This window comes from Rattus norvegicus, chromosome 20, assembly GCF_021556685.1.
Source record: "Rattus norvegicus strain SHRSP/BbbUtx chromosome 20, alternate assembly SHRSP_T2T, whole genome shotgun sequence".
NCBI classification, from domain to species: domain Eukaryota; kingdom Metazoa; phylum Chordata; class Mammalia; order Rodentia; family Muridae; genus Rattus; species Rattus norvegicus.
This window is the reverse complement of record NC_141553.1, coordinates 48,689,692-48,715,037: the sequence shown is the minus strand read 5'-3', so window position 1 is coordinate 48,715,037 and position 25,346 is coordinate 48,689,692. Positions and strand designations below refer to the sequence as shown.

At 45.5% G+C, this 25,346-nt stretch overlaps 1 protein-coding gene across 8 annotated transcripts in view; it reads right to left on the bottom strand.

Annotated features, from left to right (window-relative positions):
- Window positions 1-2,102: 2,102 nt before the first annotated feature.
- Sesn1 (sestrin 1) overlaps window positions 2,103-25,346 on the bottom strand; it is a 93,098-nt gene continuing 69,854 nt past the window's right edge. The window contains exons 1-10 of one of the 8 annotated variants that reach the window (NM_001414937.1): window positions 23,236-23,392; window positions 15,901-15,966; window positions 14,979-15,179; window positions 13,832-14,014; window positions 11,660-11,902; window positions 8,450-8,597; window positions 6,255-6,367; window positions 5,289-5,479; window positions 4,048-4,192; window positions 2,103-3,242 (exon numbers count right to left, since the gene is read on the bottom strand). In NM_001414937.1, the coding sequence (NP_001401866.1) occupies window positions 3,156-3,242; window positions 4,048-4,192; window positions 5,289-5,479; window positions 6,255-6,367; window positions 8,450-8,597; window positions 11,660-11,902; window positions 13,832-14,014; window positions 14,979-15,179; window positions 15,901-15,966; window positions 23,236-23,337 (1,479 nt within the window). In that variant the 5' untranslated portion in view covers window positions 23,338-23,392 and the 3' untranslated portion in view covers window positions 2,103-3,155. Of the gene's footprint in view, window positions 3,243-4,047; window positions 4,193-5,288; window positions 5,480-6,254; window positions 6,368-8,449; window positions 8,598-11,659; window positions 11,903-13,831; window positions 14,015-14,978; window positions 15,180-15,900; window positions 15,967-23,235; window positions 23,393-25,346 lie in introns of those variants that run through there. The other 7 variants (XM_087597228.1, XM_087597226.1, XM_087597227.1 and 4 more) reach the window with 7 other exon arrangements.

The window sequence follows — 25,346 nt, the reverse complement described above, 5'->3', positions numbered from 1 at the left end:
GGAACTGGATGTCTGTCAGCAAACAGGCATCCCCACTGGCCCGCAGCAGGGACCTCACCGCAGCTGCCACTGCGGGTGTGTGCCATGCCTAGAAAGGGCCTTAAGTTACCTCAACTGCTTCTCCCTCCACCTTTCTCTCTGTCTCTGTCTCTCCCCCTCTCTTCTCTCTCATTCCTTCTCCTTCTATTTGTCTGCCTCTCTCTCTCCCTCATGTTCCCACCCCAAAACAGTCTCTGCTCTCCCCTCCCCCAAGACACCCCTACACTAAATCTGTACTTTATCAGGGGCAAACTCTGGCATGGGCTTGACAAAGGTGCCCCACCCCTGCAGTGCTTTATCCAACCGACTTTTGGGGTGTAAGGACAACTGAGGTCTGTGGGATGTAGCACGGGGGCTGGTGACTGTCCAGTAATGGAGGCCTTGGTGCCACCAAGCCCAGCAAGCAAGTGTTTTTCTCTGAATAGCTTCCTTCTGTTTCTCGTCTAAGACCTCACAGGTGCTGGGTGCTCCGGCCACACGGTCTCAGATACCCGTTAGGCCTTCATTTTTCCATCATTCTTTTGTTCCTGACTGGCGTCCAGTGGCCTGGTCTCCTCCGTCTGCAGTTTTCACCCATCCGGTGAGGTCTGCAGGTGAATGAGTCCCTCTTGGGAATCTAACACTTGCTGTCAGGTATGTGCCTCCAGCTGGCCTCAAACTTAGGATACGTCTGCATCAATCCCCAAGCAGTGGGACTGCAGGCCACGGCTACTAAGCTTCTCCTGAAATGTGATATTTTCCAGTTGCTGGATTTGGTTTTGTGCCGTTTTTCTCTGTTGTAGGTAATGTCATAGTTGTCCGTCTCCTTCACATTAACTTAACACCACGCAGACGTGTTTTAGTTCCTGGGAAGGATTTTACTTACCTGGCCGAGAACTGTATTCTGCTTTTTCTAGATAGTGTAGCTCTGGCTGACTTGGAACTCACTGGGCAGAGATCTGACGTCTGCCTCCCAAGTGTGGGAGACCAGGCAGGCCCAGACTGAGCGTTGTTTCTTTAGTGTTGAAGATGTTTCTTTGACATGTGGTTCTCCATTCCTTTGAGGGTCCCTACCCTGCGGGTTTTTGTGGCAATTGTGGCCTTTGATAAAACTGTGCAGAAAACCCCCATCAATTAGCCTGGCTGGAGGGTCTGGTGCTTAGAATTGTGAGTTCCCCTCCGAAGCTTGCCTCTGCCTAGGAGCCTTGTGGTTTTCCTGCTACTCCTCTGTGCCCTCTTTGCTGCCCCAGCGCCTGTCTGCAGACCCTCTACTCTGTGCTATTCTAGGGTGCTGGCCCTTACTGGTTTTCAGCAGCGTCAGAATCATCTAACAATGGCAGCAAGCCCCACCAGAGTCCAGTCAGACAGAAGCTAGACTCAGCAGCAGAAGCTGAATGTTTCTTTCTGTCCTGAGCAGGATCGGTGTGGTTTTCATTCACTTGGTGCTGTGCTGGGTCTCTTGCCTGCTATCACAGTGTGCAAGGGGCAGAGGCAGGCGGTCATTTGGGCTACAGAGGTGGGCACCATGCCCCACTCAATTATTTATGTATAAGGCCATCTGAATATTTTTTTTGTTTCCCCCAAGGGGTATTTATCTACCGTGGTTGGAGGGTATCCTCCAGAAAGAAGTTCTAGAGCTGGGCTGTGGGGCGGAAGAGGATGTGCTTGGTTCATGGGAATGGCATTCAATTAATAAGTGACTACTTTTCACACAGAAATGGGTTTGTGATCACGAGAGCTTGGCTCTTGCTTCATTATGAGCTGAAGTAGCTTGTGGCTCTGACCAGACATGGCTATCCAGTCTTAGTCTTCCCAGGCTCCAGAATCACGAGCCAAGGAAGCCTTTTCTCCCTTGATAAGCTATCTATGGGGTTCCACACACCATGGACTCTCAAGAGCCTTGAAGACGGGTGCCACAGTTCCCTCCTCCTGCACTGCTTCTGAAACCAGCAGGCTTCTTTGCCGTTCATATCAGCACTCCTCTGACTAGTGTGTGTGGGAATCTCCATGGTTCAGAACTCAAACTCAGATTCCGGTACTAACTGTGAAGCTAAAGTATGACCTATGAAATTAATAAAGCAAACTGTGGAAATTATTCTTTATTGAAAAATACCAATAATACTGACAGATTCCAAAAGCAGTTACTGTCCCAGAGTACAAAGCGCTTAGCTCATTTACCCCAAACCTGTTTGCATCTCAAGGTTAGCATTTCTGTAAATCAAGATACAAATCCGATAACTTCAATAAAACATTTTCCAGCTTTATTCTTTAAGGAGCTGTATACCTTCAAAGTCAGGGTCACGAGGTCAGCAGGAGCACGGGGCAGAATGCACCCGGCACTCCCTGGGCGTCAGTTTGCAGCAACACTGGAAACCACATTGTTGGTGCTGGAAACAAAAATCCCGCACAAGATAGCTGCCCTCCAGGATGAGAGGATGTTGGAAAACAGCATGTCGAAAGATAGCTTGTTTTTCTTATAATTAACACACTATTATTTTAAGATTGCTCTTTGGAGGAAATCTTAAGAATGCCACTGTAATTTCCTCCAGCAACTGAATTTTAAACTGTAATGAAAGAAACAAACTGTCACCACCAACACGGTCTTCGCTGAGCTGAGTAATAATTCTATGCTCTTTTAGATGCAAGAAGAAATGCGCACGAGTTCAACTGAAAACCACACGAAGACGGTGTGGTGCGGGCTCAGGTGGCAGCAGCGCTTGGCAGGAACAGCCGTGCGCTTGTCCTCAGCCACAGCAGCACCGAGCTCCAATCCGCTCGGCTCCCTACGGGTGAACTTGGTGCCCAAGTCCAGCCTCTACTCTCCTGTCCGTCACCCTGTCACAGCGGAGCAGGGGATCTGGAGAATTACTAGTTGCTGTACTGAAACAAGTTCACAGCACCTCACACTGTCACAAAGCAGACACTGTGGCCACAGCCTTTCTTCACAGCTCTAACACTGAGGCTGCCAAGTGCCCACTGCTGACAGCAGTGAGAGCAGACACAGGAAAATAGCAGGAATCATGGCACACGCATTTCTGAATTCTTTTTATCTACCATTGGTCCTGGGGCTTGGTTCCATCCCCGTGGAGACTAAGTTTGCTGTTCACTGCAGGGTCATCCTCAGTGGAGGAGGGGCATCAGGTCATATACCGGGTAATGGCTCTCAGAGCATACAGGAGCTCCGCTTGCATCCTCGCTTCTATAAGAAGCAGATTAACATGAACCTGGGTACAAAATACAACATCATGTGAGGACAGGTTATCAACGCCACTCTCTTTTTGTGCATTCAATTAAAAAAAAATCCCAAATGAGGGTAGTTATTTGTCCCCTAATGAGTGAATAAATTTATCCTATTTGGATAAGCAAATCCCAGGGTGTTGGAGTCCCTTATACCAGCAGCACATAGCTATACAGATGGCCGTGCACAGCCTCCCAGCACTCGGTGCCCTGTGAGCCATGCAGATGGCTGTCCCAGTGTCTGAGGAGTGACAGTGCTGCACGGTCACTCAGCACAGACACGGTCACTGTGAATATCTGTGGTCCTTGGCTCCATCTGTGGATGCAGACCCAGGACCCTGAAGGGCCAACCGCATGTTCCAGTGCTAGGAAGACTTCCGTCTTTAGCACAGCATCACACTTCTTTTGGGATAAATGTCTTATTCTACTGTATTTGACCACATATCTTCCTGGGTATTTGCCATAGCTCAAAAATCTAGGCACTGTTTTGTGAGGCTTCTAGAATTCTCTGCCAAACCATCAATTTCTAGAAAGATGCTTCCACCATTTCTGCTTACGCAGTTTTTAAAAGTTCTTACAGAATGGTGGTCTTGGGTGGAGAGAGATGCCAGTATTTCTGAGGACAGACCAGCGTGGCCGTCTACTCTTGGCTCTGCTCTCTCTAGGGTCCCCGAGACAGCTGCTGGAATGGTGTTTTCCAGGTCGCTGATGATGGAGTGGGTTTGCAGGAAGGACAATAACAAAAGGCAAGATTGCACATGACAGAGCAAACGACAGCCCATGAGCACGCACCTTCTCAGAGTGCTTGAACTGCCTCCAGAAGCTATCATACATTCTTTTGGTGACCTTTTCAGGAGTGCACACGACAGTTTTGATATAAACTTTAAAGCTACGATCCAACAGCTGGTTAATCTCCCCGTAGTCATAGTCATCGTATCTGTTGAGAGATGTAGGAGCGGACTCCTGTCAGTGTACAGGCTCTGGTCTGTGCGTAGCACACACATGTCAATGCACACTTTCCTCATTGTATGAGCAGTTATTCCCACAGTTAGAAATGGTACAGTGGTGTGAGGCTAAAATGGGCTGGGGTGGAAAAGCATAAAGGGGAGAACTTGGGAAGGAAAGAAAAGTTCTCAGTGCCTGAGCAGACTGTCCCACAGGTGCCGAGCTGGGTACCACACAACCACACATACACAACCTCACATACACAACCTCACACTCACAACCTCACACACACAACCTCACACTCACAACCTCACACTCACAACCACACACACACAACCTCACACTCACAACCTCACACTCACAACCACACACACACAACCTCACACTCACAACCTCACAGTCACAACCACACACACACAACCTCACACTCACAACCACACACACACAACCACACACACACAACCTCACATACACACACAACCCCCGACACGCAACCTCACACACGTAACCACGCTGAAACCAGCTCGGAAAGGAGCGCAGACCAGTGCTGGAATTCAGAGTTTGCATTTAGCACTGGTGCTAAATAAATATATGTATACCAGAAAATGTAATTTACTTGTGTAGGAGGAGTTTCTGGGGACAGATGAGGAGCAAATCATGGGTGCAGAGCTGGGTGCTGGCGTCACTTTGAGGAGAGGCTGAAGCCTGCATTCTGCAGTGTGTGCTCTGACCACTGAATCGTGGGTTTCTCATCACACAGTGTGGATTTGTGTGACCAGTGGAAAGGGGACAGAGCTCTTGGCAAAGCTGGTCCTACACCCACGCCAGAGGCTGAAGTGCAGGCACCGATGGCTCAAGCTTGCCTCCTGTCACTGTGCGGGGACAGCTCGGCTTGCTGGCTCCTCCAAGTCAGTTGTTACTTCAAGTCCTTCCCTCTGCCCTCACTGTCTAGCTGTGGGGGGAGGAAGAGGGAGGCCCAAGCTGTGATAAAGTGGGTCTGTGAAGCGTAAGCTGTGTGTGTGTGCGCTGCAGGCACCTGGAGGCTTCTGTGTAGAGTGTCTTTATAAACATTAGGAAGGCAGACTGACCGTATTCCGAACATGCAGTGGATATAGTTCCAGATAGCCCGTCGCAGCATTGAGGTATCAACATCTTTGTGCATTGCCATGGTATTGTAAGTAAGGTTGTAAGCAATGTGAAATTTCTCATCGATTAACTGTCCCACATCCGGATAAAGACGATTCACCAGAGAATAACCATGGTCCTCCCAGCAGTAGTCCTAAATACAGGGAAGAGAGGAATTATGAAGTTAAAATGGGGCAAAACAGCTGTCTGTGCACAGCGCTGCAGTGTCTGAGGTCAGCAGCAGCTACGTCACCGCAATGGCTCTGAGCGTCAGTCTCCCTGCACCACAGTCCGGTCTCAGTCTCCACACTGAACACGAGAGAGGTTATGGAGGCAATCTGGTTGAGTTTAAGGACCAAGAGAGCCACAGATTTCCATCTCTCAGCTTTCCACCGAGCTTCCAGAGGCAACACGGACTGAGGCTCCTCCCCGAGTGTTCATCACTGTAAACATTTAAATATCTCTCAAATTTTGTGAATTTCCACACCAGCTGTGCTAGCTGGTACCCACTGTTCTGGAACTTAGAAAGATGAAGCAGCGGGGCCAAAAGTTAGAGACCATCCTGGCCTATGTAACAAATATGTCACAAAGCAGAAGTGAAAACATATCCAGGTCAATGCACCCCTCACTCACCCGCCCCGTCCTCTCCCAGTAAATGGAGACATGAACAGTAAGTGTAACACGTGTCAAGCTACAGCATGGTTCTGATGAACTGAAAAGCTTACACATTAAGAGCAGAAGACACAGACAGTCTGTAAATGTTGCCCGTGACTAATTCTCAGCTTTGACTCTGGCTAGAGGAGGGAGCTGCTGTTCTGGAGAAGCCGTTTGCTGAGCCCTGGACATGGTTCTCAAGTCCCTGTGGCCTCTTCTCACACACATCAGTGAGAGGTTTCTAAGCCACTGTGCTATACACGCTACAATTTTACCTGGACACGAAATGTTGGAACATGCATCCCATGCCTGGAGAAATCCTTGTAGCCATAACTAGTGTCCTCAAAGTGCCGAGACACATCTCTCGCTGGTGTAACTTCATCATCATCTGAAATGATTGGGAAAAAAAAAGTCCTTTAAATCCAGGAAAAAGAAATACAAGGTAAAGCATTTTTGACCTGAAATAACAGACATGGACCGGAACAGTCTCTGCTGTCATTTCTTGTACCCCAGATCGGCCTTGACCTGGTTATGCGGCTAAGGGGGAGCTCCAACTTTCTCATCTTGTGCCTTCCATCTTCCTTCCGAGTGCTGGGATTACAGGCGTGTGTCACCATGCCTAGCTTATGTGGTGTCAGGGAGGAACCCCGGGCTTTGTGTGTGCTGGGAAGTCTACTAATGACACCCCACTCCACAATAAAGTCTTAACCCAAACACAGTGTGCTTATTGCAAAACACACCATAGTGAACGCAACTCTGTGACAAAGTGAACGTTTACAAAATCCTGCTCTCCTTTCTTCTTTGACTCTCTCCCTCCATCATTCTACCCTACTCTATACACTACCCTACTCTATACACTGCCCTAATCTATACACTACCCTACTCTATACACTGCCCTACTCTATACACTGCCCTACTCTATACACTGCCCTAATCTATACACTGCCCTACTCTATACACTGCCCTACTCTATACACTGCCCTACTCTATACACTGCCCTACTCTATACACTACCCTACTCTATACACTGTCCTACTCTATACACTGCCCTACTCTATACACTGCCCTACTCTATACACTGCCCTACTCTATACACTACCCTACTCTATACACTGCCCTACTCTATACACTGCCCTACTCTATACACTGCCCTAATCTATACACTATCCTACTCTATACACTATCCTACTCTATACACTATCCTACTCTATACACTACCCTACTCTATACACTGCCCTAATCTATACACTACCCTACTCTATACACTGCCCTACTCTATACACTATCCTACTCTATACACTACCCTAATCTATACACTACCCTACTCTATACACTGCCCTACTCTATACACTGCCCTACTCTATACACTGCCCTCCTCTATACACTACCCTACTCTATACACTGCCCTCCTCTATACACTGCCCTACTCTATACACTGCCCTAATCTATACACTACCCTACTCTATACACTGCCCTACTCTATACACTATCCTACTCTATACACTACCCTAATCTATACACTACCCTACTCTATACACTGCCCTACTCTATACACTATCCTACTCTATACACTACCCTAATCTATACACTACCCTACTCTATACACTGCCCTACTCTATACACTGCCCTACTCTATACACTGCCCTCCTCTATACACTACCCTACTCTATACACTGCCCTACTCTATACACTACCCTACTCTATACACTGCCCTACTCTATACACTGTCCTACTCTATACACTGCCTTAATCTATACACTACCCTACTCTATACACTGCCCTCCTCTATACACTGCCCTACTCTATACACTGCCCTACTCTATACACTGCCCTACTCTATACACTGCCCTACTCTATACACTGCCCTACTCTATACACTGCCCTACTCTATACACTACCCTACTCTATACACTACCCTAATCTATACACTGCCCTAATCTATACACTACCCTAATCTATACACTACTCTAATCTATACACTGCCCTACTCTATACACTGCCCTACTCTATACACTGCCCTACTCTATACACTGCCCTACTCTATACACTATCCTACTCTATACACTGCCCTACTCTATACACTACCCTAATGTATACACTGGGAGAAGGCATCAAGCCCGACACCTCAGAGTTTACTTTGAGGGACCCACTCGGGGAGGAGAGACAGTTGTCCTTTGACCTCCACACACATGCTGTGGCACACGCATCCTGCCAATCCATTTCCAATAATAACATTTAAAACACAAGGAAGAAGGAGAGAGCTAGTGTATTAAAAAAACTTGCTATCCGCATGTCCTGCCTCTTCCTTCTCAGTGGCCTTCCATAAGACTCTGTGAGGAGGAGAGCCTGAGGGGCTCACCTTCCTGACAGGACACACCGTTAGGCCTGCTTTTAAAAACGTATTGAAATTCTCCAGTAAAGAAGTTGGGCTTGTAAGAGAAACTATGGACCACATTCTGGTGGTTCTTACCTGAAGAGAAGACAAACATGCTATCTCTCTTCTCCATTTCAAACCTCGAGGCCATCTCCTCCTGGCTGGCCTCCTCCTCCTCCCGGCACTCCTGTAACTGCTTCATCTTTTCCATGAGGGCTTCGACCTCAAAGAAGGAGTCACTCACCTGAAGAGAGAACACTGTATTTTACATATGGCAGCCACAGAATGAAATTTAGGAATTTTACTAAGTCTGTCTCATTAGAAACTATATCTTACTAGAATATAGTAAAAACACTTTCATATATTATTAATGTATAATAATAAGTGTGATTGTTTTAGCCTGTTGGGTAAAGATATTTAAAATTTAAGATATGAGAAAAGTATTTCGACAAGTTATAATGCTTTCTAATCTTATAAAATAACAACATAGTAACTATTACTCTATTTTAAAATTAAAACTTAACACAGTCAATTTAAAACAGAATTGAAAATTGAGTATTTAAAATTCATCTTCTACTTGCTCAGGTTAAGTACAGATTATAAACTGTCAACACGTCTACCATTCTTAAAATAGTAATTGTTCTATTTATACAGTTTACCAATTAAAACTGAGACGTGGCCTCAGATGGCTGGGCTGGCTACAGGGTCTTCCCTAGAAGGGTGGGGCTGGCACAGGGGCAGAGAGGAAGGGATGAGTCACACTCCTAACTCACAACTGTATCCTCATTCTAAATCCAGATCGAATCTATGGAAGACACACTTCATGAAAGAAGGCTTAAAGTTCCAAATATAAATGTTCAAATACAAAAGTATTGCTTTTCCCTCATGAATTTCATTTCTTTTGCTGAGAATATTCCTTCTGTCTGTCTGTCTGTCTGTCTGTCTGTCTGTCTGTCTGTCTGTCTGTCTGAGATAGAGGGTCTCGTGTAGATCAGGCTGGCCTCTAGCTGGGTAGTGAAGCTGAGGATGCCCCCTGCTTTAGACTCATCTCCTGAGCACTGAGGTAACAGTGTGCATCTGTGCATGAGAAGCAAGCACTCTACCAACACCCATGAATGCTAAGCCCTCAAATCTCCCACTGCTTCCTGACCTCCGTTCATGGCCCTTCAGGTGTCAGCTGACTCGCTGAGCGCAACACCTCCCCCCATTCCCAGCCCTCCTCACAGCACTCCCTTTAGTGCACCAAACACAAGCTGTAATGTTTACGTGATCCTGAACAGAGCCTGCCTCCCCCAGAAAAAAATCTCCAAAGGCGAGGGCCTGCTTAATTTACTAGAACAAATAAATCTGTTGTACAATGACTATCGAAGTAATTCTGAATTAAGACATTTTATATTTTATAGGATATGGTAGAAATCCTGGCAAAGTATCCCACACGGTGCCCTTTCTCTAGTGATCTATGACAGGAAGTGTCTCTCAGTTGCACCTGAGAGTCTTCTGACACACAGTTCTCTACGGCCTAAAACACAGTCAAAGCCACCCCAAGCCAGGAGCTGGGAAGGAGCACTGCAGCACTCACTGACTTTACTGATTACTAAAGCCTCACGGAGCTGAGGGCGGCCCTAAGTTCCTACACATAGGTCAGGCTGTCCTTGGATTCCTGATGCTCCTGCCTTTACCACCCCAGTGTCGGGGTTACAGGGGCACCAGACTTTTCATCCATCCGTCCATGTGTCTTGCTCACCAACTAACTCGCTAAGGTAAGATGCTCACATTTACTTGTTTTAGGAAAGATAATTCTTGGTAAATTATATTCAAGCTTTTTAAAGGGAAAGGAAAAACAAAGCATGTTTCTTTTGCTACTTAAGTAATCTGCAAAAGTTGGAATGGTTTAAAAAAAGATTAGACGATGACAAAGACCACCACCACCACCACCCCCTCCTCCTCTGTTATTATCCGAGAAAGTCTCAGTACCTATAAAGCCCTGAATATGATATGTAACATTGGCTGGCTCCAAATCTGCAACCTTCTAAGATGGGTGTAGTGGCTGCTGGGAATTGAACTCAGGACCTCTGGAAGAGCAGTCAGTGCTCTTAACCTCTGAGCCACCTCTCCAGCCTGGTGCAAGGTCTTTAATCCCAGATCTAAGGAGGCAGAGGCAGTTGGATTTCTGTGAACTCAAGGCCAGCCCATTCTACACTCACAGGTCCCACTCGCAGGTGTTGAGAGGTATAAACTGTAAACCTTCTTTCAGCTTACTGCCCAGTGTCATCAGTGAAAACTATATACTTTCTATAATGTGCAAATTAAAATCTGGGTATAGATAGGGAGCTGATAAATTAGAAAATAGAACTCTTGTCTCTTCATAGAACACAACCAAGATCATCTGGAAACTCGACATCAGCCGAGTGCTAGGACCAGTGAAGACGAGAGGCCAGCTCTCAGTATTCTAGCTGTTGACACTCACTCTCCGCCACACTTCTGTGAATAATTCGTAACCACGTGCAGCCTCGTGGTTAGCCCTGGGACGTCAGAACAGAGCTGTGCTCAATCCTGACAGTGATGTTTGAGCTGCTGGGAATGCTGTAGCCTTTTGAAACCTCCAAGCCCATCCTCATAACATACTTCCTGCCAACAAGGCCACAGCCCCCTTCCTTCCCAAACAGCTCCATCATCTAGGAACCAAACAGGCAAGTATATGAGCCTATGGAGACCATTCCCCTTCAAGATGTCACCGTGTTTTAACAAATGAACTCAGCTGGCAGCGTTTACAGTCTGTGTTTGTACAAAATTAAACATAAAACAAGGGAAAATTAGATCAAAGTTGATTAAATTTTCTAAAAGCCAAACAATTAAAAAGCCAGCCTTTTGCTGAAGAGGAAGAGGAAGACGAGGAGGAGGAGGAGGAAGAAGAGGAGGAAGAACAAGAGGAGGAGGAGGAAGGGGAGGAGGAAGAGGAGGAAGAACAAGAGGAGGAGGAGGAAAGAACACTGTTGCTGCTGCTGGCAGGAGACCTCCTCTATTGGGGTCACTATTTTAAGCCTTCCCTTATCCCAGCTGTGGACACTCAGTATTCGCTGGTCCTGTTTGTCTCACAGACCTGAAATGACAGAAGGGGACGTCCTAGAAGGGCCCACAGTTTTGTTTGCCCCTTAGTATCTAGACTGGGATGGGCATTGGAGGTAGAAATAAATTCATCCTTAGAGGAGATCTAACATCTCTGTAGACTGGCAGGCTCTCGCAGGCTAGACACGCAGCTGTAGTAACCATAAGGTCTTCCTAGTTCACAGCACGTCAGACACTCACCAAGGCACTTCCTGCTGAGGGGACTGGCGTCTCCTCCACACTGTGGTTGCCATTCGTAATGTCGCAGATGCAGTAGTTACTGACAGAAGGAGGTCTGAAGGTGTGGCCACCGTCACAGTGGATCTCTGGACTAATTCCACAGCCAAATGTGAAGGAGGCAAGAGAGTGGTAGTGTGTGAGCAGAACCACAGCGTGGACCAGCTCCGCAAGAGACCAGCTGTGCTCCTCAGCCTTCAGCAGCCCCTGGTGGGTGAAAACGGCTTTTTAATCTGAGATGTGCTGGCTATAAACTTCATTTCAGTGCTTTCAAGATGACTGAAAACAGCACTTGACAAAGCCGGGCTAAGATTACAATTTAAAATACATAAAACTGTAACTTGTTAGATTTTAATATCTAGAAATATAGGCTTAACTTGAATGCACTGTCATTTCGATCTCAGATAATTGATTTAACAATAATTCTGTCTTGCTTACAGTCCTTGGCTGTGTCTCAGATGCTGGCTACTGGATGGCCCCCTCTCACCAGCGGGACAGTAAGGAGTCAGGGTAGAGTGAGCACCAGGGTTGCAAATGCCTGCTTTGGACTGACCAGGCCTCTTACAGGAACTTTTAAGACGATGGCTTGAACAATCATTCTGAAGATTCTTAGGTCCTGGATCCGAGTTAAGCAGCTACGCATGGATCCCTCAGTTTGTGAGATCCTGGGTCCCAGTGCTATGTCACTTGTCTATTTTATGTCTTGCTTGTCCTTGACGATCTGATAGGCACTGCGTAATCACAGCCAAGCTCTACAGCTTCTCGACCGTTCCTTCCACTACGTAACGGTGTGTAAATCGTCCCATAGCCCACGGACAAGACCAAAAAGGATTGTAAGGGTTTCCGTCAGATGGTGCACATTTTCAGAGAGAATTGGTTTGACCTCCAGAGTCAGAAGGAACTAGTTTAAGATGTCGCCTACACATGAGATGCACTCAGGCCTACGAGAGCTGAGCCCTGAAACCCTGACTACAGGGGCAGAGATGCAGGACTCACACCACAGGGGCTGCACTTGGAAGAGTTTCTGCCTTACACAGCACACTGACTTACTGTGCAATCCAGCAGTCACACACCTAGTTATTTACCTAAGTAAGCTGAGAACTTCTGTCTATCCAAACATTTATATTTGAATCAAAAAAATTTATTCATGTCTGATCAAAGTTGGAACTAACCAGGAGGCCCATTAAGTAGATGAATGGGAGTGTCATAGAGCAGTAAAAATAAATGATCTATGAAATCATTTAAAAAGATAAGAACCAGAAAGAGGTGGCTCAGATCTGTAATTCTTAAGAGGGCGAGGCAGGAGATCAAAAGTTCAAGGCCAGCCTTGAGTACATGGCAAGTTCCAAGCCAGCCTTTGACATAGCAAGACCCTCTCTGAAAACACAAACAAGAAAATAATAAAGCACTGGACCTTCTCTGAAAACAAAATATACATAAGTAAAAGTCAATAATCTCATACCCACATCGCTAAATGAGAGCCAGTGTGCACGGCCGGCCCCCCGTACCAACGCTCTAACATTCTGGAAATGATGCGCTGCAGCTATGATTAGAGACCAGCAGTGGTGGGGCTCAGGGAAAGTGCAGCACAGTGGATACTTAGTGCTCTGCACTGCACAGTAGTAACAACATGTTGTCATATACTCATAAAGAACACTGTGGACTTCAGTCAACAGCAGTGTCATCAACACTGGCTCGTTACTTACAAGTCAATGTACCACACAAAGTCCAGATGATAACAGCACGGAGATGTGTGTCTGGGGATTTTCTGAGACTTCCCTTTCTTTCTCTTCCTTTTCATTTTTTGACACTCAGGCCATCCAAGGCCAGCTTCAAACTTGCTGTGCAGCTGACCATAACCTTGAACCTTGGATCCCTTCTCTTTCCTTCCTCTTTCTCTCCTTCCTTCCCTCTTTCTCTCCTTCCTTCCTTTTTTTCCACCCACCCACCCACCCACCCATCCAGGGCATTAGAGGCTTATCCCAGTGAGCCCAGTCTCTGCAGCGGGGACGAGGCCATGGCTTTGGCCAGACTGCACCAGCTGAGCTGCACCCAGCCTTCTGTCCAGTTCTGCACAGACCCTGAGTGTTGTGACAATCACTGTCCCTTTAACACTGTGACACTGGGCATACGCACCTCGATGTGTTCTTTGGTGATTAGCCAAGGCCTGTGGGCTAACACTTTGTTAAGTTCTCCTAAATTCTGCAGTTTCTGAGGAGCATTCTCTAAACCATTGAGCCACTTGGGGTCCCCACCAACATGAAGAAAGTCACTGACGTGTAGATTCACCAGGTAGGAACACTGATGCCTGGCTGCCGCCTTCACAGGAAATAAAAAGACAGTGCAGTTGTGTTAAGTTTCAAGTGTGACGAATCTGTTTTCTTTACAACAAACAACATATATTTTTTGGTTATTCAGTTTAAGTTTTCCAGACTACAGAAAAACACATCTTATTTAGAAATTTTAAAAATCCAATAAAACACAGAAAACATCTCAGAAAATTTTCAGGAACAAAATACTGCTTAAAAAAAAAATAAACCTTAGAAATGCTGCCTCTATGCCGGCTTTCAGAAGACGCTCAGACTAAGAAGCGTTTCAATTAAGCCGGTATGTCAACACAAATGTTCGTATTTGGGAGGCAGAGGCAGGAGGACCAGAAACTCATGGTCACACACAGATATATAGCAGGCCCGGGGCCTATCTAGGCCACAAAAACCTTTCACTGGGGAAGGGGGGAGGGTAATGGGGAGAGGGAGGGAGGGAATGAAAGAGGGAGGGAGGGAGGGAGGGAGGGGGCTCTCACATCTTACATTCTACCTTAACCTCTAAGACAGGGTGGCTCTGGTGTGGCATGAGGGCTCAGTGGGGAAAGGCACCTGCCGCCATTTTTGACAACCTGAGTTTAATCCCACAGTGAAGGAGAGAACCAGCTCCTTCAAGTTGTCTCTGATACACGCACATGCGCACACACACACACACACACACGCACACACACACACACATTCACACACATGCACTACAATTTTTTAAAGAAATAGTTCTTAGTGTATAAAACTACTTGTAGTGGTCTTTTTTGATTATACTTGATGGCAAAGTGATTTAAAGCCAGGAAAAATAGAAGCTATCTGATTATATGCTATTACAAGTCAGAATATGATTACAAGTCAGACAATAAGTAATATAAGTATTTATTCTTGTGTCAAAAGCATTAATCCTCTTAAAGAAATAAAATTAAAAAAAAAAAAAACCACAGGGAAAAGAATGTCATAGGAAGTTTACGAACCATGATGCCAATGTAGTGGCGATAATGGAGGGGCAACGGCCCGTCCATCTGCAGTAGGTAGTGTTGTGTCTTTAAGAAACTTTCTAGATATTGTGGATGAAAAACCATCACTAGTGTAATGTTATCCAAACGACCCAAAGCAGCGAAAGAGTCGGCAAACAGAGTGTGCATCTGTGCGTCCTCGCTGCCCACCTGCAGCATCTGTGGAGAGAGGAGAGCTACGGTCACATACACTGCGAAGTGGAGAGAAGGAAACGTGCTGTGCCACGCTGTGCCGTTCAGGAGATCACATTTCACTCAGAGTTAGGAAACTAAACGTGTAGCATAACTGAAGAAGAGTCCTGTTAGACGGTGGGAGATAAACAACAAAGGCTGAACTGAGCTTCAGAGTCTAGGTCGGCTGCCTGCACACGCACTCGACAAGAATGCAGACCAAGAAGCAGATTTAGACTGTTAAATACCCAGACTTGCCAGCACACATAAAGCCTCTCCTTACAACACGATTCTCACTTAATGAAAAGACAATCACAATTAATAGCAAAGACTTCTGACAATGAATCACAGATGCTTCTACATGTGCGGCATTAAAGTCTGGTGCAGCACTCGTACTGACAAGGCTGAGTCCCTCTGCCTCCGAGCAGACCTAAGCAAGATCTAAATATGAGCTGGTGGAGGGCAGGTCAAAAACAAGTCTCAGTTTGACTCGGTTAAATGCCGGGCTTAAAGTGCATCATGAAATCCTAGAAATCAATGTGGCTATGGCAACTTCCTAACCCATTAGCTCACTGCCAAAGCATGACTAACTCCAAATAACTGTGTAAAACATGTTGTTGACCAGCACTCAATCAGATGCCAAGATGTGGGTCATGAAAATGTTTCCTTAAAAGCAGGCAGTTCACCATGTACTTTCAAAACAGCATACCTCCTTCTCTGGGATGAACCTGCTTGGTCCGTGTCCTAGTGGCCGAGGGATTCTGATTCCAAGTTCCTAGAAAAGAAAATTACACCATCTCAGACCTCCAGCAGTAAACAGCACAAACAGAGGCTAAAGGAGCAAGAGGAAAGACATCCAGCTGAGGGGAGCCGGGCTTGCTGTGGTCATTTGTCCTCATGGCTATATATACACACACCAGCTCCGCTGTTTGCACCACACAGCTAACACCTTCTAAGATGTCTGACTAAAAACAATAAAACCTGTTTCACTAAAACCAGAGTTTTGCATAAAGCTCTTGGCAGAGAGTCTGGAACAGAAAGTTCAGCACACAGCAGCCAACCCCGTGGGCTGTCAGTGATAAAAACAAGACCAGTGTGCTTGTTCATCTAAAACTCAACAAAAGCATCACTCCTTGTCAGGAATAAAAATGACAATACCTCTGTATAGACATCTCAAAACCTCATTACTTCAGACACCACTGCTGTATTGATAAACACCTCCAAGTAAGCAGGGGCGCCGTGACAAGTGAAAAGATGGCTGAATCCACACGAGTCAGGCCGACTCCAGTGGGGCAGGCTCTCTGTGGCTGAGTGAAAACACTTCAGGAAAACCAAGTCTATGCCTGTTTACGACCTTGTTAATGCTCTACCTTTTGACACGATCTACAAGTCTCCCACACATACTGACAGAGCAGCACATTAACAGGAACAGAGAGCCTGCTGTTAGGACTTCCTGCCCTATACAGTGCTCTTGACATAATATCAAATAACCATGATAAAACTTTTGAGGGCAATCAATCCATTATCACGTCAAGGTGTAAACTACAATAAAGTAACTACAACTGAAGATTAATTCTTATTATTTATACAATCGCCACATACAAATACTGTCTTTTGTTTACAAAGAGGAACACTTGAGATGGAGACGGAGCCTGCAGTCAGTATGACGAGCCCCAGCCCCAGCCCCCACACGGCAGACGGAGAGCGGAGAGCACCTACTGCTACAGGCCATTCTCTGACAGACACACAGACACCACGGAAAAAGTAAAAACACTGCTTCTACTGTCCTTACTGCTTCTGAAAGTTCATTATAAAACCCAGATATCTCTGATTCCTGTTTTTGTGTGTGCACTATGTGTCTATGTATGTATGCCTGTGTGTGTGCATGCCTGTGTGTGTGTATGCCTGTGTGTGTGTGTGTGTGCGCGTGTGTGTGTGTGTGTGTGTGTGAATGTGGAAGAGCATGTATTGTGTAGCTCATGCGGAGGTCAGAGGACAACAGGGTCTCTTGGGTTTGCGCTGTATGTGCCAGGCTAGCTGGTCCTTGGGCTTCTGGGGGCTTCTCTATCTCCCTTCCATGTTCCTGTAGGCCTAGGGGAGTTTTTGTTTGTACTATGCATCCAGCTTCTACACGGGTTCTCAGGATTTGAACCTGGGTTCTCATATTTGTGTGCTTAGTGCTTTACTCACGGAGCTGTCTTCACAACCAAGCTGCTTTGCTTTTAAGAAAAAACTGGGAGGAAACAGAGTGAATTCAAAAAAATTGTTCTGAGCAAATGAAAACCTTTTGAATATAATACGTTTGTAAAACTCAGACAGGACTAAGAATGTAGCTTAGTCGGTAGAGTGCTTGTGTAGTGTATACCTGTAATCCTAGCACTTGGGATGTGGAGGCAGGAGGATTTTAAGTTCAGAGTCATCCTCAGCCACATAGCAAGTTCTGTCCCCTACCCTTACCCCTGGGTAAGAGAATCTTTACGGGAAGAATCCAAAGTAGGCTTCTTGCCAACTGAATCCATGATACATCAACTTCATTGTAGATATTAAGTCAAATCTTACTGGACACTGGGAGCTTCTTACTGAGTGAGGTTAGTCCACGCTCATACTGAAGACAGTGTGTAACATTATCCTCCTTAGAAGTGACGCTTCACTAGTCTGTCCTGCGTGTGTCTAAGTTTGAACACTGTATAATAAGTCCCAGAAGAGGGCATGCTCCTCTTGAAACAAATGTAGCTGTTCCGTTAGTCTACTGCTCAGCTCTGACCGGACTATATATACGTTCACATCCCCTGGGAAAACGTACAAAGCTGAGGCTCACTTCCCCTTCTTAATCCTACAAATTATCTAAACAATGTGTATTTAGGAAGTGAAGATTGATAAACCTGATAACAACAGACTTGCACGAGGGAAGAGTACAGAGTCAAAGATGAACAGAAAACTTGACAGACTGCGAAGGGTCAGGGACAGCTCCAAGAAAAGGAAGTGAGAATGACCGAACCCATGCGTGAGTCTCCCAAAGCAGCAGCAACGAAGCCCTGTACTGCATTAACTACAAAGGTGATGAGAGGGACCTCAGAGGGACTTGGTATTCACATGTAAAGGGGGTCCCTGCAATGCTGTCTCTGATAATCGACTAAGTGCTGACTAGTAGAGGACTGTGAACGTCCAGCCTGAGCCCAAAGCTGCCATCTTGGGAGGGACAAAGCAGACCCATGCTGTGGTGGGGATGCAGAGAAAGGAAGTGCAGACACAACACGAGACATCTGGGTAGTGGTTCTCTAAATGACCCCAAATCAACACCCATATGACCTTCAAACAAACAGGCTGAATTATATTATCCTGGCCTTCTTTCTATACTAAATATATTACATACCAAATTGTTATAAAATAATTTTATAATTCCTATAAGGTAGTCATGAATGCTTCATAAAATAGAATCTGCAGAGCATGGAGACCAGTGTCTTTAATCCCTGTACTCCGTGAGTTCAAGGCTAGCCTGGTCTGCATAGTGAATTCCAGGTCAGCCATATTAAAGCTAAATAAGAACCTGTGTTTAAAACAAACAAACAAACAGACAGAAACAGAAACAGACAACAGGCTAGGGATCTGGGTCAGTGGTAAGAGCATCTGGGCTCTTACCTCTAAAGGACCTGGGCTCATTTCCCAGCACTCACATGGTAGCTCACAACTGTCTGTAACTCCAGTCTGCTCTTTAGCTGCATTTAGTGGCCATGTTGATATAATACTTTCTATTTTCCTCCTATTCTTCAATGGCCAAGGAAATGTCTCTGATTCCTTTAAATATATTTTCTTCAAGAGTAAAATATTTAAAAATGTTAAGAAAAAGCAAGACAAAGAAGAACATCCTAAAAAGGGGGGAGGACAAGTGTCCCTTGCATGGATTAGATGCCCACAGCACAGGACTTGATAGCATTTACAGTGGTTCCTTGATAAACATCTAACAGAGCCAGGGAGAGAACAAGAAAATAGGACAGCGCTAAGGGGTCTCTGACACCCAGGGCAGTCACTTCACTATTTTATGCATGTCCAGTTCCAGGTCAAACAATTTCCTTCAGCTCACATTACCTGACAGTTCCCAGAGAACCTGAGAGGCTGAGGGGGTGTACCTCATAAACGCAGAGGAATGGTGGGAAGGTCAAAGGTGCGAGAGCAGGAGGGAGGCAGACTAAGAAAGTCAAGGCTGCCTCAATAAAGGTTGATCAAGACTGACATCATGAGAAACACAGTTACTTCTATTCTAGAGTCAAGTGGATTTACTCTCCTTATTTGGAAGCTGGGCTTAAAAGATGTCACTCACTGGATTAGGTACACGACAGATAGAAGGGCCACGAACTTTTCTACTTAATTTTATGCCAATCAGAAAACAAAGGGCTAGTCATCTGGGACTCCTGATGAGTTCTGAGATTGTACCCCAATTTACCTCAGATCAGGTACAGACAGGACGGTGAGTGGCTCTATCCAGCTTCCCAGCACACACAGACTGACCTCTGAGAAAGCCAACAGGTGATAGTTTCCTTACAGGACCTGTTCTTATTCAAGCTTGCATCAAGTCCTCACCTTGGAAGAGCCCCAAAGCATAGCACACACTGGAGTGACGGTCAGCTCAGAAGAGAGAGCTGTCCCTGCATGTGCAAGGCCCTGTGCTGACGCCAAGCATAGCCACGTATCTCTATGCATTGTCTCCTGAGAGAAAAGGACAGACCAGGGGCCAAAATTAGGACTTCTGTTAGTGAGTCTGTAATTCCTGTCAGAACATTTAAACTCTAAAGTAGGCAGGTCTAATGTCTAAGTTAAATAAGGAAATGAGGAGGAAGATACAGCAGTAACAGTACCACATCTGCCCATGGTATGTAACAGGAAATGAGGAGGAAGATACAGCAGGAACAGTACCATGTCTGCCTCACCATATGTACCAGAAGAGTTTATGAAGCTCTTGAGGGGGTGTGTGCGCACACACATACACACACCAGAAAGTTCTGAGAATCAAACTGCTTTTTAGCTTTCTGCTTATTCCTTAACTGATATAAAGAGGAAAAAATATAGAGCTAATAATGGTAATAAAAATTACCAACAGTAGCAGCGGACATAGTATGCTGGGACCAAGTACTGCTTTAAGTGTGCTAGTATTTACAAACGAGGAACATGGAATTTATGATCCTGAAAGCTACAGAGTGTGTCTTATAATCTTTATGAAACAGAAGCCAATGTCTTTAATGCTTTATCAGTGTGAGAGCCCAAGTCAAACTGAATGCATTTTCTAATTTCCTGTGTAAGTTACTTCAAGTATTTTTTCCTTCTGTAGTTGTGAGAATTCAATTAGACTCTGAGCAAATCTTACAAGTCAGATTCTAGGAGGCAGACCTGCCAAGAATAAATGGCCTTGTTGAACTCAGATGCAGATGTTAATCAGCATAAACCTCACAGGCTCTCCGTGGAAAAAAAAGGAAAGGCTGGAAAAGCTAACATGAGAACCAGGACTCCCCAACCCCTCAACACCAATAGCTGAAAGCAGTGAGCACCACCAGCACCAAAGCAACCTGTCCTCACCAACGTACAGCACTGCCGATTAATCTTCGAACACGGACACTGAGTGGCGGTGACAGCACAGGAAACAGTACATACTGTACCGCTGTGTGAGCAGCGCTTGTGGTCCAAAGCACTTTCTAGTCACGTGCTTTGCCTATGTTCAGACCTTCATCCGTCCCCTTGAGAATGAACAACTGGTGACAAATTCAAACCAAAAACTGCTATGAGCTATCAATCTACCTACTTGAAAAGTTACATGAAAGTAAGTAAACTATTTGAAGCAGTTTTTCTTTGTCCACTTGACCCATTAAAAAAGCCCATCTAGATATTTTAGACTATAACTTGTAACACTGATGTCAATCTTGTTTTTATTAAAACTTACACAAGTAGAAAGTATATTTCAACAATGCTAAGTAAGCAAAACATTTTATAAAAAGTAAAAGTCCTAATTCCATTCTCCCCCTGCTGGGAGAATACTTGTCTATCTAGCATTTTGTGGACTTTTTTAACATTCAAAGTATTTCAGAAGAACTAAGGATCTAGAAGTGTTGTTTATATTTAGATTTCTTGAATTACATTTATATTTAGATTTCTTGAGTACAGAAAATGTACTAAATTTCTTCTATCATTAACACTGCTATGCTATTTAAAACATGGGAAGTTGGGCACCTGTGTGTGACTCGTGTGTGTGTGTGTGTGTGTGTGTGTGTGTGTGTGTGTGTGTGTTCCATGAACCAATGGTTTAGGAAAAGAAAAACTTCCTGACTTCAAAGTTCTACAACTGGGTTGGGGATGTGGCTCAGGGTACAGAATCTGCCTAGCATGTATAGGGCCCTGGGTTAGATGGAGAAGAGGAGGGAGAGGAGGAGAGGAGGAGGAGGGAGAAGAGGAGAGGAGGAGGAGGGAGAAGAGGAGAGGAGGAGGAGGAAGGGGAGGAGGAGGGAGGGGAGGAGGAGGGAAGGAGGAGGGAGGGGAGGAGGGAGGGGAGGAGGGAGAGGAGGAGGAGGGAGAGGAGGAGAGGAGGAGGGAGGGGAGGAGGGAGGGGAGGAGGGAGAGGAGGAGAGGAGGAGGAAGAAGGGGAGGAGGAGGAAGGGGAGATTTCTGGAAGCTTTTTTTATTTCCCCCTGGAGCTGGGGACCAAACCCAGGGCCTTGCGCTTGCTAAGCAAGCGCTCTACCACTGAGCTAAATCCCCATCCCTGGAAGCTTCTTGAGAGAACTGTGCCAATACTTCTTCTGTAAAGTGACCAGTTTTCCCATGATACACCATTTCCTAGTTTATTTTACATGCTAAGTATATTAAAGTGAAATGCAGCTACACAAAGCTTTCTAGTTTGTTGACTACAACCCCACAGGCACTATTATAATCAATGTCCAAGCTACTGTGGATCTTTGGAAATTCTAAGTCTGAGCTGAGGATACTGCACGAAAAACTGATGTCAGAAATAACAGAGCTGTTCAGGCACGACCACTAGGGTTCGTTTCTACTAAGAATGGGAGCAGACAGATCTGTGACGGCTTGCATACACAAACTGTAAATGTTAGCACAACACTTCCATGCTCTTTTTTTTAAAAGCTTCCCGAGCAATGTCTTATGGTTTATTATTGACACTGAGTATAGAACCCGGAGCCTTTCACATGCTAAGTTGCTGTCCACCACTGAGCTTTAAAAGTTATTTTTGAAGCTTGTTTTTGTTACATGTAAACAACCAGCATGCGATGTATCCCGTGAATGTTGACATCTAGAAAACACTTGGTGTTCTACACCCTTCATGGAGTCATTTACATTTTCATGACTATATTTACTGTTACGATTAATAGACTATTAAAAAATTGACCTGTATCATTTTAATGGGCAAAGCAACAAGATTATTCACATATAGACTTCTTGATTTAAGACAACCTAACGTTCTGATTTCAATTCCAATTTCAGTATTGACTCTCGTCCTTTTAGATTCTAAGCCTTTGGATGTCCAATTTAGCGACGTTTATTTCAGCAATTTTAAAACATCATCCTATTTGCACACTTAACACACACACACACACACACACACACACACACACACACAGATAGTTCTGCAGGCACAGCAGGAATGGTTTAATAAACATGAGCAAGCGCTGCGACGAGCACCACAGGGCTTGGCGGCGTTTTTTATTCCAGGCAATATCATTAAACGATTCAAATGTGTCTGTTTCTAAGTGCACGTCGGCAAGGGAAGGGTGACTGAACAATCTGTTTTGACCCGAGCGCCAGAGAGGAGAAAATCCACAGGCTGTTTGATCTGAGACTTCGGCTCTGCTGTGCGCACCGGCACAGCATAGCAGTCCTTACTCTGTTCGGAGACCTCCTCTCCCCTTACGCGATCTTGTCGCCCGCTGGGCGGTGCAGTCCCTTCGCCCAGGCCGCGCAGCCCTCGGAGGCGTTTGCGAAGCTACCCGTACGAGCTAGCGTCGGCGGTGCTTGGTCCCACGGCCCTCAGCCCTCGCCCGCTCCGTACCTCGTCCTGGCCGCGGCCACCGCCGCACTGGTGGCAGCCCAGCAGCTCCGAGACAGCCAGCGAGGCTGCGTACGCCTCGTTCGCCGCGGCGGCCAGGCGCATGTCGGAGGGACGGCTGCGGCCGCAGTCAGTCGCTGCACAGCTTCAGTCTGCACACGGCGGGGGCGGGGCAGGCGGCTCTGACAAACAAGCCGCGAGGCCCCGCCCCGCGTCCGTCACTCCACTGCCGGGCGGGCGCGCCCGCCAATGCCGGCCCGCGGGGACTCGTAGCCCCACCCCTTGGCGCTCGGGTTGGGGAGCGTGTGGACCAGGCCAGCAAAAACAAGCTTGAAGGCCAAGCGCCTAGCATGGAGCTGACACTCAGTTTGGGAACAGGCTAGCTGGGTGGAACCCTGGCTGGAAGATGCAATGTGCATCCCGGGACTCAGGGAAAGGCAACCTAATTTCCCGGCTCCGGGTTAAGGCCGGGCATTTACCCATAGGCAGTTAGCAACGTCATCTAGACGGACACTGGCAACACCAGGAGAAATCCAGCTTCCCTTAAATTGTACAAACTACCGAACCTTCTTCCTTTCTGATGCCCATATGAGGCAGAATGAGCTTCAAAAGCAGGAGACCATGGCCTATATTCAATGTAAAATTTATTCTTGGCAAGCGATGTAGAAACTATAAATATTTTCCTTGGCAGCAGGTCTCCCAATTGTCTTTCCTCAACAACTATATTCTATGGCATTACAACATCTAATATGCTCTCACAGATACCTTGTGTTACAAAGAAAACTCTCTGTGAAATCTAATGAGGAACTTGGAAAAACAGAGTTTAAGACATAAATCATTGACATTTTTAGATCCAGAATCTAAATCTTGTGCCAATATTATTTCCTTCCTTTGGTAGCTTTATTGATTTCTTTTTTTTTTTCTTTTTTTCGGAGCTGGGGACCGAACCCAGGGCCTTGAGCTTGCTAGGCAAGCGCTCTACCACTGAGCTTAATCCCCAACCCCGCCTTACTGATTTCTTAAAAGGAAAAAAAAAAAAGCTTGTTAACTTAGATCTCTTTTTTTCTATGTTTGTGTTTTCAAAAGCTTACAAGTTCAGATTAAGAAAAGAAAAAGTTAGAACACATTCAAAGGAGGAAATAAATGGAGCTTAAATGACTAAACATTGACAGACACAACCAGGACTTCAAGATGAAAATTAAGTTTCAGTCTTGGGTGGTGAGGTTACAGTGTATCAAAGAAGACTGTTACACTTTTAGCTCCAGAATCTTCCTATTTTGAAAGTCACCGTTTAAAATCGTTACTCTTTTTCTCCTGCAGGTAAGATCAATGTTGCAACTTCTTTTTTTTTTTTTTTTTTTGTTCTTTTTTTCGGAGCTGGGGATCGAACCCAGGGAATGTTGCAACTTCTTATAGCCCTCCCCTGAATCTTTTCTTCTTTAAGAGACGAAAGCTGCTTAATTAATAAAAGAGAGGCAACAGAGAGACCTAAGCTCTCTTCCACTGAAGAGCCACAAAAAATAAATGGTAAACTCAAACTTCTACTTAGCCATGAGCAAACAATAGAAATCCATTAAGCTAGCCCTCTTCAAATGAACTGGCTGCAAATGAGTAACTTAGAGAAATGAGGTTAATTGCTATGTGGGGTGGAAATCCATAAAAGCTAGTTTAAAAATGAGTGAAGCAGATGGAAACTGATGACTCTGAGATTGTTGAGTTATAGTTTTAGTTTATCTAGCAGGGTAGCCATATTTATTAAATTATTTAAAATTGTTTTTCATTGCAAAAAACAGTGAGTGCTTACCTTCCTAGTTACAGGGCACAAAGCTAAAACATGAATTCAGTTAATTCCAAGATAGTTTAAAATAAAGTGTCAAATTAAAGCTGTATATTGCATGTATAGTGTCTAATATTTAGAACTTAATAAGTATTTATTGAAAAAAAAAAGTTCAGCTGAAAACAGCCATCTCCTGTGACCAGGCAAGACTTCCAATGGAGGGACTTAGACACCAACTTAAGCCACAAAACTTTCATTTGTCCTGACTATAAGATATGCAGGGGCAAAGGTAGAGCAGAAAGTGAGGGAGTGGCCAACCAATGACTGGCCCAGTTTG